The sequence below is a fragment of the Delphinus delphis genome, chromosome 3, assembly GCF_949987515.2.
Source record: "Delphinus delphis chromosome 3, mDelDel1.2, whole genome shotgun sequence".
Classification (NCBI taxonomy): Eukaryota; Metazoa; Chordata; class Mammalia; order Artiodactyla; family Delphinidae; genus Delphinus; species Delphinus delphis.
In genome coordinates this window covers 5854309-5869147 of record NC_082685.1, presented here as the reverse complement: position 1 = coordinate 5869147, position 14839 = coordinate 5854309, and the positions used below count along the sequence as shown (strand labels likewise).

Below are 14839 nucleotides of genomic sequence, written 5' to 3'. Positions count from 1 at the left end.
TCTGTCCCTGTAATGAGGGTGTCCTCTGTGTCCCCCTCCTTTGCCTGTCTTTCTTTTGGATTGCTTTGTCTTTCATTGACGTTTTTGCCCCTTAGTGAGCGAATTAAGAAAATAAGCTGAGGAGCTTTTGAATAGTGTCTCCCAGGCCCCCCTTCCCTGGAGATTCTGAGGTGGCGGGTCTGCAGGAGGCCCTGGGTTCTGAGCTACGTAAAAACTTCTGGGAGAGTCTGCTTGTGGGCAGTTTGGGAGTCCCAGCCTTTGAGAGCCTCAGAAATGGGTATTGGCTGTTATTGTTTCCTGTCTTCTCCCAGAAATGTAAGAGCATAGAAGTTGCCCACTGGTACTTTCTGCCTTACTGGCAGTGCTGTTTTACATTCAAGTGCCTTTCGTTGGTTCTTTTTTGAGGCCACATGCCTGAGGCCTGAGCCAATAGCTGAGAAGTGAAAAACGCAGCCCCTCCTCCAGCTGTCTGTCTAGACAGCTGCTTCGACAGCTTCCCCAGTGAACGAAGGGGTCGCTGCGGGCATCGAGTGCACATGGCCTGTGCCTCTGGGGAGCCTCGTTTTGCTTTAGATAATGCAGAGCGCTTGGCTCTGCTGCTGCAGAAAAACTGCTGAGGTTTCACCCCACCTTTTCTCTGCCATTAATGCCCTTTGAAAGCAAGACTCGAGCAGCGTAACTCAGATGGCGGTGTGAGGCGGCCTGTGCTGGGGCCTCCCTGTAAACTACGTGGGATTGAAGGATCTTAGTCTAGTCCAGATGTGCATACTCCACTTGCGTCGTGCATCTGTTGTCAGCATTTTCCTAACATTAATAAACCAATTTTGGTAAACAGAGCTCAAAGAGTCAGGATCGCAAATCGGAAAGCAAAGAGAAGAGAGACATCTTGTCCTTTGACAAAATCAAAGAGCAAAGGGAACGAGAGCGCCAGAGGCAGCGGGAACGGGAAATCCGAGAGACAGAGAGGCGGCGGTGAGTGGGGGCCGAGCGAGGCCGGCGGGTCCGTGGTCTCCTCTTGGGAGGGTTGCTCTTCCTCCTAAGCGAGTCGCCTGTGTGGCTGTGGCTCACTGGCCTCCTAGTGTGTTTCCTCTGAGAGCGAAAGGCGGGGGCGTTCACACTGGCCCATGGTAGTCCCGTGACATTTCATCAGAGCCCGTTTCTGCTCAGCAGCATCTCCTCTGGCTGAAGTTGCACCCTGGACCAGGTAGCAAGCGGACCCACGCTGCCTGTGGCTTTGGTAGAAGGGTCTCCAGGGTTGAGGCCTCAGTTTTTGCCGCCAAACCCTTCCACGTGAATTAGATCAACATGGCAGCCCAGGAACAGGCTGGCCTGTTAGAGCTGTGATTCACATCTTTGCTCCTGAGACGTCTGCGTTTCGTGGCGTTTTCAGGCAGCAGCGGTCCCACAGCGATTCTGTGCTCCTTTGCTGAGGAGATGGTTTGTCGAAGCAGGCTTGTCATTTCCATTTTCGCTTTCTGCCATTTCACACCAGGTTGTCTAGAGCTCCCTCGTCATTTTCCCTTAAACGTCACCCAGTGAAGTTGTGATACTGCAGTGTTTGGGAAACTTTCTTGAGCTAAGGCAGATCATGTAGAAACTTCTCCAGTTTGCTTTTCCAAAACAGTGTGATTTCAGCCTCTGCATATGGGGTTTAGCAAGTAAAAATTTCTTGATCATTTGGAGATGTTTTGCTTCCAGCTGGCTTGCCCTTGGTTTGGACCTTGCCCAGGCACCGTGGGAGGGTGTGAAGAGAGCAGAACGGGTTTCCCCAGTCCCCGCTCAGCTCCTGGTGTGTGGTGGCTGATAAATGAGACCACCGTCCCCTTCGCTGGTGACTGGCCTTCTCCTTTCCCCACCCCCTCTTAGGTCCCTTCAAAATGACGTGCTTATTAAAAATACAGCCTTGGGCTTCCCTGGTGGCGCAGTGGTTGAGAGTTCGCCTGCTGATGCAGGGGACGCGGGTTCGTGCCCCAGTCCGGGAAGATCCCACATGCCGTGGAGCGGCTGGGCCCGTGAGCCATGGCCGCGGAGCCTGCGCGTCCGGAGCCTGTGCTCCGCAACGGGAGAGGCCACAACAGTGAGAGGCCCGCGTACCGTAAAAAAAAAAAAAAAAAAAAATACAGCCTTGTAGAGGGGAGGGGTGACAAAAAGACAGTGTTGATTGTCCCTCTTCAGGGAAAGCTACTGTCATCCGTATCTCCAGGGTTTTCTCCGTGCCCAGCAGCTTCAGAGTGGCAATTATCCTTTGCTTTTCTTACTTTCCTGACCTTTATTTAGCTATGGCTTTGTTTTGGTGCTCTTTGAGCCAGGTCCTCCTGGTCTGGACCTGAGGCTCTGTGTCTGCTCGTCATCACCCCCTCCCTCCCAGCTGACCACAGCTTTGCTGTTTGGAGAAAGGGAAAGTGTGGAGATTGGGGTTTCTGGCCGATCGAGCAGCTTAGGGAGCTGGTTAGTGCCTGCCGCCTAGTAGCTGGCAGGGGGCAGCCAGGCCCGGGGCGAGCCAGTTCCCATCCGGGAGCTGGAAGGTTCCAGACTCCTTCGGAGGACGACGTCTCGATGGCCGGGCGCCACCACGTCGGGAAGTCAGGGCGGCCTTCCTGTGTTCCCCCAGAGAGCGTGAGCAGCGTGAGAGGGAGCAGCGCCTCGACGCCCTCCACGAGGGGAAGGAGAAGGCTCGGCTGCAGCGGGAGCGCCTGCAGCTCGAGCGCCAGCGGCAGCGGTTGGAGCGGGAGCGGCTGGAACGGGAGCGGCTGGAACGGGAGCGCGAGCGCGTGGAGCGGGAGCGCCGGAAGGAGCAGGAGCGCATCCAGCGGGAGCGCGAGGAGCTGCGGCACCAGCAGGAGCAGTTGCGCTACGAGCAGGAGCGGCGGTCGGTGCTCAGGAGGCCCTACGACGTTGGGCGGTAAGGCCCCCGGCCCGGAGCGGGGCGACGGGGCGCTGCTCCTGACGTTGAAAGAGCCACCCCGCTCCTGTCCACCTTAGTGTAGGGAGTCGGAGGTGTTTCAGACAGAAACTGGGCCTCTGGACGCTTGGGCAAGGCTCCTTGCTGCCACCTCTGTGGCCAATGCAGCGTTTTTTCCCCACCCGAGTTATTCTTCAGAGAATCTTGATTGTTGCCACTTGCTGAAGGGTTTGATGCTTTCGCCTAGGCCGTCCTGCTATTCGCACTGTGGCTCCTGGTGGAGCATGACCACTGTCTAGTGGGTAGGAGACAACCAAGCATGCGTTATGCCGCATTCACTGCCGTCTCCGTCAGGCTCGTGTGTCCTCCTAGAGGGAGAGGCTGGGTGCTGTGGAGAAGGAGATTGCCTTCCCACTCAGAAAGTAGGTTTATTGCTCTCCAGCTTCTCTGAGCGGCTTAATTGATGGTCACCCATCACCCCACCACCTGTGAGCCTAATTTTCTGGTAAAAATCAGGAAGAAGATAATTGGATACCATCCCGAGTTGTATATAGTTTGCCATCACCCGATCTAATTCCCTTTGCTTCTGCAAAAGCTCAGAGGGATGTTCAGGTTAGCATAGCAGACGAGGAGGTGAGAACGTGGTGACTCGGAACCTCATTCCAGGAGAATCAAAGATTTCATTGCACTTGCATCTGAGCTCATGTGGGGATCAAGGTATTAACAGCCTTGTGACACAATTAGCTCACAGCGGTTCTTTTTTCAGGATTGTCAGATGAGAATGCCAGTATGCCTTTTGGCAGTTTGGGGGATTTTAATTTATCAAATCAAAGCGATAATGATTGAATGTTTAGATTTTAGCCCTGCGGGACATTTTAAATGATACTGGGTCTGGAGAGAGAGCTCCCCTCCCCACTTCTGCTCTCTTTCTTTTTATCCTCATTCTCTTTCATAAATGAAATTTGCATTCTTTTTAAAATAAAAAAACAGGCGAGATGACACCTATTGGCCAGAGGGAAAGCGCATGGCCATGGAGGACAGATATCGCCCAGACTTCCCTCGGCCCGATCACCGTTTCCACGACTTTGACCACCGTGACCGGGGCCAGTACCAGGAGCACGTGGCTGACAGGTCAGTGCCCCACCCCACTCCTGCAGCAGGGATCGGTCTCCGTCTGTTCTCTTAATGTCTGGTGCACTCGTGAGGTTCCTAGTGGGTGCCTCTGACCGTCACACATGGGATTTAGAAACAGACCTTGAGCAGGACGTTGGGATCGGTGGTCATGTACGGCATCCTGGCTTTGTCTAGGGGGAAGGCACTTCGGAGCACGTTTCATGCACTGTCCTCTTAGAACAGATGGGCCCTGGGCAGGACCTGAACCTTGGCTTCCCCCATGCTCAGCTCTCTTGGGGGTGGCCCCGGGCTCTGGGTTTCACAGCTCCCTGTGGGATCTCCACGGCCACACTTCCTCCCTGTCCCTCCCACTGGCACAAGCTGCTCTGGAGCACCGGGCTTTGAGGAGCGTGTGGCCCGGCCTCCTTGTTCACACAGATGAGAAAGCAGTTTAGAGAAAGGCCATGACCCGCCTGAGCAATCTGCGGGGGTCACTGACTGGCATGGGGTTGTGCCAGCCCACGTGAAGAGAGCTGACTGCGGAATGTGGCAGAGGTCCTGTTAGGCCTACTTTGTGTTTCGAGGGTCTGGGTGGGTTATTTTTCTTTAGCCAGTGCCTTTTTAATGAAGACTATATCTCGTTTTTTAGAAAAGCAGCCCTCGATTTTTCCAGTTTAAGAATTCTCTCTTTAGGTTTCTCATCATGCTCCCCTGAGCTGCATATCCTTGAGCCATTTCCGTGCTCATTAGCTCTGGGAAGGAAGAGTTGGGGTGGGGGGGAAGACAGGCTGAGAAGCAGCTCGTTTAATTAATTATGGCTGGAATTGGTTTCAGATGTGGCGTAAGTCATGTGTGTTGGGTCAGACTAGAGGTTAGGGACCTGCCGAAGCTTATTACCTGATTTGTCATCAGGCCACAGATAAAATTATAGGCATTAGCTTCATGGTGTGGGTCTCTACTTCTGAGACCCCTCTAAGGGATTTTAGTTCAGTAAAACCTTCGTTCCCACCTTCTTAGGATCCCACTTCACTCCTACCCCCAGAGAAAGCTGTGAGGCAGTTTTTTTTCAGGCCAGTAAATTACAGTTCTCATGTGGTAAAAGGGGATAAGTACTCTAATTGTGGAACTCTTCTGTGTGGTCTGCAGCAGTGTTGTGTAGAGCCATCAGGTGCCTTTGGAATGAGACATTTCTTTTTTGCAGGAGGGAAGGTTCAAGGTCAGTGATGGGAGAGCGAGATGGGCAGGTGAGTAAAAGCCAGATAGCAGGCCGGGGCGTGCCTGCTTCTGTGGGGTGGGTGGGGTGTGGAGATGTCAGTTCTGGCCGGTGAGTAGATGTGCACAGAAATGATTGGTTAGTGAGTCTGTGTTTTGTATTTTATTTATTTATTTATTTTATTTTATTTTTAGTCTGCATTGGGTCTTCATTGCTGTGAAGTAGCGGGGGCTACTCTTTATTGCGGTGCGTGGGCTTCTCATTGCGGTGGCTTCTCTTGTTGTGGAGCATGGGCTCTAGGCATGCGGGCTTCAGTAGTTATGGTGCGTGGGCTCAGTAGCTGTGGCTCACAGGCTCTAGAACGCAGGCTCAGTAGTTGTGGCACACAGGCTTAGTTGCTCCACAGCATGTGGAATCTTCCCGGACCAGGGCTCGAACCCATGTCCCATGCATTAGCAGGCAGATTCTTAACCACTGCGCCACTAGGGAAGTCTCGAATCTGGAGTCTGTTTTTTAACACAGGTAGGGCTTGTTTTTCGTTTTATTCAGTAGAAACTAATTGAAGAGATACTTGGTTGCCTACATGTTTGGAGTGCCTTGAGTCTAGGCACTGTGGGATGCCCCAGCGGGGGCTTAGTGGCCTGTTAGGGGGTCATTTAGGTCATGTTTTGGGGCATTCCTCTGTGTCGGGTACTGGGATGGGTCCCCGTGTCTGATAGTCTGCAGGTTCCCTGTGAGAGGTGCCTAGGGTGTCAGCTCAGAGAACAGAGGAGGCCTCCACGAGAAAGGTGGGGGACGGCATCAGAATCATGGCTTTTTAAAACAGGGGTGTGGGTTTTGAGAGAGTGCTATATTCTCTCTTGCTCCCCAGGTGTGCTGGCTTCCTGAGCACTGACTTGGTTGGCCAGGGGTACTAAGCCGTTCCTGCCTTCAGTACTTGCCTCCAGGCCTCCACAGTAGTATGAGCAGAGAGGGCTCTGAGGGCGCTGGCCTGCCCTAGGGGTGTGGGGAGGGCCCTCCTGTCTCCAGCAAGGAGCAGGTGCCCTGACTCTTCAGGGAAGGCGGGTCTGAGTGACTCTTCTCAGTGGACCCCGAAGCATGGGGCTCTCCACGCTCATGGGTGGGAGGGCCCGCTGCTGGCCCTTCGTGTGTCACCAGTGATGGAGCTTTAGCGGCGCTTGGGGTTCTCAAGGAGGGGGTCAGGAAGTGCCCGAAGGGGCCTGGGCAGGTCCTCGTGGGTGGCTGGGGTGCTGAGCCACACCCCAGCGCGCTGAGGCAGGGTCTGCAGGTTTCCGAGACCCAGAAGGTAGGCCTGTCGCGAGCTTGTCTGGGAGCCATGTGACTGGAGTCGCCCTGTCCCTCTTGTGCCTTCCAGCACTACTCAGACGACCGCCACGGCCACGGAGGACCACCAGAGCGCCATGGCCGCGACTCCCGAGACGGCTGGGGTGGCTACGGCTCCGACAAGAGAATGAGCGAGGGCCGGGGGCTGCCTCCTCCCCCCAGGTTAGCGGGCAGGCCACAGAGGGGCTGGGCATCACTGTCCTCACCGGGTGACAGGTTGGCTTCTCTGAAAGTGAACTGGGCGTGTGTATGTGCCAGGTCGCCTGGAACAGCTCCTCCTGGCCCTGTGTGGGCTCTGCCTGCTGAAGGCGGCAGCCCTGAAGCCGTCTAAGGCTTGTCCCCATCAGTAGTAGAGAAGCTTTACCCCACCCCACCCCTGAAGTTGTCTTTAGGTGTTTGTAAGGCCGGTGTCACGGCTACCACAAGTTTCTGCTGCACCTCTAGGTGGGTTTTCGGGTGTTGATCAAAGACTGGAGTGCCAGTGTGATAGATGAGAGTGTTCTTTCCTGAGCGACCTACTTAGCACTGGGTCCTTTCATGTCATTTAGTGCTATTTGCGTTAAGTTTAAATGGGCGAGCTCCTGCACTGACAACAGGCTGCACTGTGCAGCGTCACCGTGTGACTGGGGGGCTGTCACCTGAGACCATAGGCGTTGCACGCACTGAGGTGCACTCACCCTTGCAGACAGGTGTGGGGGGTCTGCTGGCTTCCTGGTCCTGGGCCTCGGAGTGGTGGTCACCGGCGGGCAGTGCCCTCGTCCTTCCACACCCAGCCTGGGGCCGGGAGGCTTTCCTGTAGGCCTCCAGGGGCTGTTGGCACCTGCACGTGGGTACCGTGTTTGGATTTTCATCTCCCGGGGTTTCTGTCTGAAACCGTTTTTAAATAGCTTTTTTGAGATATAATTCACATGCTGTGCAGTTCACTCATTTAAAGTGTGCAATTTGATGGCTTTCAGTTAATTCATAGAGTTGTGCATCCATCACCACAATCCATTTCAGAGCATTTCTATCACCCCCGAAAGAAACCCCCGTTAGCAGCCACTCCCCATCTCCCTGGCAGCCACTAACCCACTTCTTTCCCTGTGGATTTGCCTGTTGTGGATGTTTCACATGAGTTGGAATCACACAGTGTGTTGTGTTGCCTTTTATGTCTGGCTTTGCTCACTGAGCATCGTGTTCTCAAGGTGCATCCTTGTTGTAGCGAGTGTCAGTGCTTCATCCCTTTTCAAGGCTGATTAATATTCCAGTATGTGGATGGACCACATTTTGTTTATCCATTCATTAGTTGATGGACACTTTGGTGGTTTCCACTTCGGGGCTGTTACGGAATCATGCTGCTAAGAACACTGGTCTATGAGTTTTCGTGTTAAGGCATGTTTACCGGTCTCTTGGTTAGACACCTCGGAGTGGAATCTCTGGGTCATACGGTCGCTCTGTGTTTAAGCTTTTAAGGAACCACTACACTGTTCTCCAACGAGGCTGCACCATTTTACATTCCCACCAGTCCAGTGTGAGAATCCCTGTTTCTGCACACCTTCACCAACACTCGTCCTTGTCTTTTAGATAATAGCCGTCCTAATGAGGGTGAGGTGGTTGTGATGGTAGCTGTGCTGAACACCTACTTGTGTGCTTACTGGCCAAGTGTGTATCTTTGGGGAAGTGTCTGTTGCCATTCTTTGCCCACTTCTCTCAGAAACCCTTGACAGTGGGGCACGAGCCCCCAGAGCCCCCATGTCACAGCCTCACGTTAGAGGCACAGTGGGACCATTGTGTATCTGCCTTTCGTTTTGGCAAAGGGGTGGCCGTGACTGGGCGGAGCACAGCCAGAGGCTGGAGGAGCATCAGGAGCGCGCCTGGCCGGGCACAGTGGATGCGGGCACGGCGGGCCGGGAGCACTTGCGGTGGCAAGGTATGGGTTCACCCCTGCCTGCGGGTCGGGAGGGCCTCCAGGGGAGGGACAGCCACAGTCCCAGCATGCTCCAGAGGGCCAGCTTTTCCAGGGCTTCCAAGTGCAGACTCTTTCTTCTCTTCCAGGTGGTGAGAGGGGCCTGTCTGGGCCCTCGGGGCCAGGGCATGTGGCAAGTCGGGGTGGAATATCGGGGTAAGAAGTACTGTCCGCGGATAAAATTGATTTGTTCCCACTTCTCACTTCCTCTCCCTTTCTGCATGCTTGATCCACTTTCGGGGTCGAATGCTTTGAGAACAAACCCCCAAAGCAGCTCTTGGCAACTTATGCAGCTAACGCTCTTCCCCGGAATGCGACCCGTGGTTATGATTTTCCTCACCTGGAAAAAGCCAAGGGGCTCTAAAGGCCACAGAGCCCTATGCTGCAACGTGACACAGTGAGAACACAGGTGCTTCCGGGGCCAAACGTGTGCCTTTGTTCCTAGGCGAGGCGGCTTTGCACACGGCGGGCATGCCCAGGCTCACGTGGTGCCCTCCGGAGGCCTCGAGGGTGGAGGAGTGGCCGGCCAGGACCGGGGCAGCAGAGGTCCGCACCCCGCCCCCCACCCATACCCCCACTTCACCCGCCGCTACTAGAGCCCACTCACCCCGCGTGTCCTGGTAGGCAGGCAGACGTACTGTCAAGTCTATTAGCCAGAGTTACCTTGAACTTGTGGAATCTTTTAAGAAACAGAAGCAAATCCTGCCACCGTGTTGTAGCTTAATACAATGTGAATCCACTTATTTTTTCTTTTTTTAAAAATAAATGTGTTCTTGTTCTGCCATTTGTAAGACAGGGTTTCTGTTAACGAGGCATTCCATTTTCCGTTAATAAAAGTTTATGGTTCGCAGCTGTGTGTGTGTCTCAGTGATGACAGAGCAGAGAGCAGTGTCAGCCCTCGGCGGCACCGCTTTTGTTTGGGTAGCAGAGGCCGGCTCGTGTTCCTGAATTCTCACAGCTCTCAATGAAGTGGGGCTGTGCACCTCCCCATCTTACAGGTGAGGAAATAGCTGCGGGGTCAGATCATTTGTCCGAGAGCTTGTAGGTGGCAGAGCTGGGATGGGAATTAGGAATTCTTCCCTGAGGGGAGGTGTGTGTGCGCATCGGGGGGCCCTGGGACCAGCACTTCACCTCTTCTGCTGGGGTGCCTGGGGGTGTCCATCCAGTGGTGGTGTGCGTTTTGGGGGCCTGGCTGAGGGCTGGGGATGGGGCAGACCCTGCCTGGTGTGAGCCCAGCTGTATCCCATCCGCCCGTTTTTCTGGAAATGCAAATTCATAGGTGAAATCTCATTTGTGATTATAAGCAGCAGCAATCTTCTTCATTAAAGACCCCTGTGTGGCCAGAGGGGCCATCTCTGTTCCTCTGGAAGGATCATGGCTGCCCACGCAGAGCTGATGTCGGGACATGGAATGGGTGACTGCAGGCTTGTTGGGGCAGAAGCCATGAATGAGGTGGCCTGGTGGCCACAAGACTGATCTAGGACCTGCGCAGGGCCTGGGGTCAAGAGGGACGCTGGTTTCCCGCGAATCTCAGCCCTGGACCGGCGTGGTCTGGATTGGCGTGTGAAGAGTTAACCCATGTGCCGCCTGCTGGCAACCTGATTCCCTCCCTCCCCTCCGTAACTAGGACAGCCACCCCACAGGCCCCGGAACAATTGCCAATTCTCCTGGAGTTCCCTGTGTTCCTGCTGGGGTGTTTAGTTTGAAAAGAGCAATCTGAAAACCCTGCCCAGCTTGCCGAGGAAGCCGGCCCTCGAGTCCTGTCTGCTTGAATTGCCCAAATAAACACCTCATGCGCTTCCTTCACCGCAGGGGCTTTTAGAGTCATTTTCCAATGACAGGTTGACAGGACGATGTCTCCATGGTGCAGTCGGGGCCAGTGTGGCATGTTTTCTCCTGCATGGAGAGCTTCATCTTCCCACCCCGCAAGCTAGTCTAGAAATTGGGGTCCGGGTGTCCCAAGTTGGCCAAGAGAAGCCAGATTCGACTTGGGGTTGAGGGTGAGACCGGTTGTCAGATCTTGTCACAAGATAGGAGCAAGTCCTGAAGTGCAGAGCCAGGGCTTGACCAGGGCACTGCCGCCCAGCTGGCTCGAGGGGACCCCGGGAAGCGTGGAGGGTGTGGGCCAGTCCCCCCGGACAGCCTGTGGGGAGAGACAAGTCCTTTCCTCATTAGCTGGGCCTAACACCAGTCTCTGTTTTACATGGATACATAGGACAACATTGATTGGCCACGGCTGCCGTACTCCGCACGACAGACTGGGTGATATAAACAAGGGAAATTTATCCTCTCCCAGTTCCAGAGGCAGGAGTGCTTGATCAGGTGTCAGCAGGGCTAGTTCCTTCTGAGGCTGGGGGGCGGGGGTGGGGGCGGAGGGTAGGGAGGGGGATCTGTTCTAGGTCCTCTCCCAAACTCTGGTGGCAGCTGGCAGCCTTTGGCATCCCTTGACTTGTACATCCATCACCCCGTCTCTACCTCCTTCACCCAGCCTTCTCCCTGTGTGTGTGTCTGCGTCTGAATTTCAGACTGGATTTAGGGCCCACCCTACTGACCTCATTTGAACTTGATTACCTCTGTACCGGCCTTGTCTTCAAATACAGTCACATCCCAAGGTCCTGGGGGCCAGGACCTCAACATGTGAATTTGGAGGGGGACACAGTTTACAGTTTTCATACATACAGATTTTTCAGGAGTGCAACTTCTGGATAAATTGAGGGAAAACGGCTTGTCATTTAGTCCAGAACCTTACCAAGAGTTGTTCACCGTTTCTGTGAACAGACCTGCGGGGTCTAAACACCTCCCCTGCTGCTTCTGTCTGAGATTAAACGTCTGAATAGACCCATGCGTCTGAGCACTTCATCTTGTACATGATATAACCGGGGCTTGTGCCCCAGCGTTGACAGGCTAAATTAGACAGCACTTATCAGACATTATTTTCTTTTTATTTCTTCTGCTTGTATCTGATAGAGCGTCATATGGTTGGGTTGCTGGTTGTTTTGTTTTTTTTTAACTGTCATTAGGTTATATTCAGATTTTTATTTCAGGTGAGAAAAGGGAGGTGGAAGGAAAGATTTGTTATAAAAAGTATCTGCTAATGGACACTTGGGTGGTTTCCACCTTTTGGCTCCTACGAATCATGCTGCTATAAAGACAAGTTTGCCTGTAGGTCTTTGCACAGCTCTTTTCTATCCTCCTGGGTGTATACCTGGGAGTGAAATTCCTGGCTTATATGGTAATTCTATGTTTAACTTTTGAGGAACCACCAGGCTGTTTCCCACAGCGGCTGCCCCATCTTACATTCCCACCAGCCCTGCACGAGGGTTCCAAGTGTCTCTACATCTTCACCAACACTTGTCTTCTGGGTGTGTTTGTTTTCTTATATAATAGCCATCCTAATGGGTGTGTAGTAGTATGGATAAACAAATTGTGGTCCAACCACACAGTGGAATATTAGCCTTCAAAAGGAAGGAGGTTCTGACACCTGCTACAACAGGGATGAACCTTGACATGGTGCTCAGTGAGAGAAGCCAGAAACAAGGACAAATACTGATTCCATTCATAGGAGGTCCCTAGAGGAGTCCCATCCATAGAGACAGCAGGTAGATAGTGGGGCTGGGGGAGGGGATGGGGAGTCAGTGTTCAATGGGGACAGAGTTTCAGTTTGGGGAGATGAGAAAGTTCTGGAGATGATGGTGGGGATGGTTGCACAACAATGTGAATGTGCTTAATGCCACTGAGTTGTGCACTTAAAAATGGTTAAGATGATAAATTTTCTAAAAAATGTTGAAGTATAGTTGACTTACAATACTGCGTTAATTTCTGCTGTACAGCAAAGTGATTCAGTTATGTATATTCCTTTTCATATTCTTTTCCATTATGGTTTGCCACAGGATATTGAGTATAGTCCCTGTACTATACAGTAGGACCTTGATGTTTATCCATCCTATATATAATAGTTTCCATCTGCTAACCCCAACTCCCAGCCCACCCCTCCTCCCCTTGGCAACCACAAGTCTGTTCTCTCTGTCTGTGAGTCTGTTTCTGTTTCGCAGATAGGTTCAGGTGTGGCATATTTTAGATTCCACATATAAGCGATATCATATATTTGTCTTTCTTTTTCTGACTTACTTCACTTAGTGTGATAGTCGCTAGGTCCATCCGTGTTGTTGCTGCAGATGGCATTATTTCATTCTTTTTTATGGTTGAGTAATACTCCTTTGTGTATATATGTACCACATCTTCTTTATCCATTCATCTGTCAATGGGCATTTGGGTAGTTTCCATGTCTTGGCTATTGTGAATTGTGCTGCTGTGAACGAATGTAGGGGTGCATGTATAAGATGGCAAATTTTTGTGTTACGTGTATTTTGCCACAATTTTAAAAAATGTTTTAAAGGTTGAGGTGGGGGCTGTTCGGTGTCATAGGAGTGAGAGCCACTGGAGTAGCCTCGGGTGATGGCTTGGAATCCAACCTACCTATCTGCCCATGGGGAGTTAATAGTTCCTCCCTGCTTTGGCTTCCTTAACTGGAAATATGATAGTATTTACCATAGAGGGTCTTTGCAAAGATTAAATTAGCTGATATACATAAAAAAGCTCAGAATTGCTCCTGGCATACAGTAAGTGCTCAATACGTGTTGGCAGGCCCTGGGAGGCCTGCAGGAAGAGGGCCTAGGGTGCTCGTGCTTTCTGGGAGACCTGTAAGATGTTTTGAGGCCTGGGGAGGAAGAGCTAAGAAACGATAGGCTCCAAAAATACAAAGAGAAAACTGCAACATCAGAATGAATACCTTATCAAATGTCTCCACATTTACAAAAAATGTGTCAGCTTCGTCAACTGCTAAATTTTGTATTCATAAAGATTTCATTACATTTCAAAACAGTTCCTAGGTTAAATTTTCTCACTGTGCAGGAATTCCCAAGCCTGCATGGTGATTGCCAGTCTCAAATTGCATGCGTTAACTCTTAGTTAAATAATTTCAAATGCAAGGGTCTAAAAAGACTTTCGAGTTTTTTAAAGTACAGCCACAAAGTTGTCAGTTCGTGGGGATGTGGTGCTTTTTAACTGGTTTGCAGGTTGAGGGACGGGGTCTCTACTGAGTTCTCCCAGTGCTGCCCCGCCCCCATCCTCCAGAGGTTAGACCATCCCTACTTCGGTCACACGGTTCATAGGATCAAAAAACCAGAAAATCAAGACATGGTTGGTTAATACACCTGGAATGTGGGAGACACATAGTAAATGCTTATCGAATCTACGGGAAGGAGAAAGAGAGAAAGAACACAAAAATTCTGTATCTTCAAGTTTTCAGAACACTTTATTCCTCGTCTGGCCTGTTGGGTCTTACAGGGCCTGGCAGAAAATTCCCCTAGTTTAGAATGTCTGACGGGACACCAAATCTTGTAGTGCCTTCAGTAAACACCAGGTGGCAGATGATCCCTGCTGAGATTGAGAGGGAGCGCTGCAAAAGCTGGGACGTGTGCAGTAGTAAGGCTGCTGTTCCTGAGGAAGGACAAAGGAACACCTCTAGCAAGAGTCACTTGAGGGTGGAGGGAGGTGCTTGTTTATTTTTAATTTTTAAAAAAATTTTTGGCCATGCCACGCAGCTTGCAGGATCTTAGTTCCCTGACCAGGGATTGAACCCGGGCCCTGGCAGTGAAAGTGCTGAGTCCTAACCACTGGACCACCAGGGAATTCCCCAGGAGGTCCTTGTTTAAAATTCAGGTTCCCAGGCCCCAAATTCTGATCTACTGATCTGATTCAGGCCCTCCCTCCAGTCACTCCTGGGATGCTGACTGTTGAGAAGAGGTTTCCAGGGGGTCTTCACCGCGGCCCTGTCAGGGAGGCCCCCATGCGGCCAGGTGATTTATGTGAGATCAAGCCAGGCTGGAGAATAAATAATCCCAGCTCAGCCCTTCGCCACCTGGATGACGTTGAGCCAGTTACTTTGAACACCTGAGTTTTCTCATTGTAAAATGGGCAGGGGGATTTCTGAGGACACAAGGAGATGATGCATTTAAAGTGCTTTGCGGGACTTCCCTCGTGGTCCAGTGGTTAAGACTCCGTGCTTCACTGCAGGGGGCACGGGTTCGATCCCTGGTCAGGGAACTAAGACCCCACACGCTGCGAGACATGGCCAGCAAATAAATAAAATTTAAATTGCTTTGTACAGTACCCAGCATCTAGTGGGTGCTTAGCCAATGATTGTGGTTGCAGTTCATTCTCCTAGAAGAGCCAGGTATAAACTGGGGCCTTCCGCCTCCTTGCAGACTTGGGGAAGGGGTCGGATCGGCTCCCATTCCCACCACAGATGTGATCTATAATG

At 52.1% G+C, this 14839-nt stretch overlaps 1 protein-coding gene across 2 annotated transcripts in view; it reads left to right on the top strand.

Annotated features, from left to right (window-relative positions):
- Positions 1-9386, top strand: part of SAFB2 (scaffold attachment factor B2) — a 33382-nt gene extending 23996 nt beyond the window's left edge. The window contains exons 14-21 of one of the 2 annotated variants that reach the window (XM_060007527.1): positions 836-972; positions 2612-2902; positions 3893-4033; positions 5217-5259; positions 6604-6734; positions 8369-8481; positions 8607-8673; positions 8963-9386. In XM_060007527.1, the coding sequence (XP_059863510.1) occupies positions 836-972; positions 2612-2902; positions 3893-4033; positions 5217-5259; positions 6604-6734; positions 8369-8481; positions 8607-8673; positions 8963-9113 (1074 nt within the window). In that variant the 3' untranslated portion in view covers positions 9114-9386. The remainder of the gene's footprint in view (positions 1-835; positions 973-2611; positions 2903-3892; positions 4034-5216; positions 5260-6603; positions 6735-8368; positions 8482-8606; positions 8674-8962) is intronic. The other variant, XM_060007528.2, reaches the window with a different exon arrangement.
- The last annotated feature ends 5453 nt before the right edge of the window (positions 9387-14839 follow it).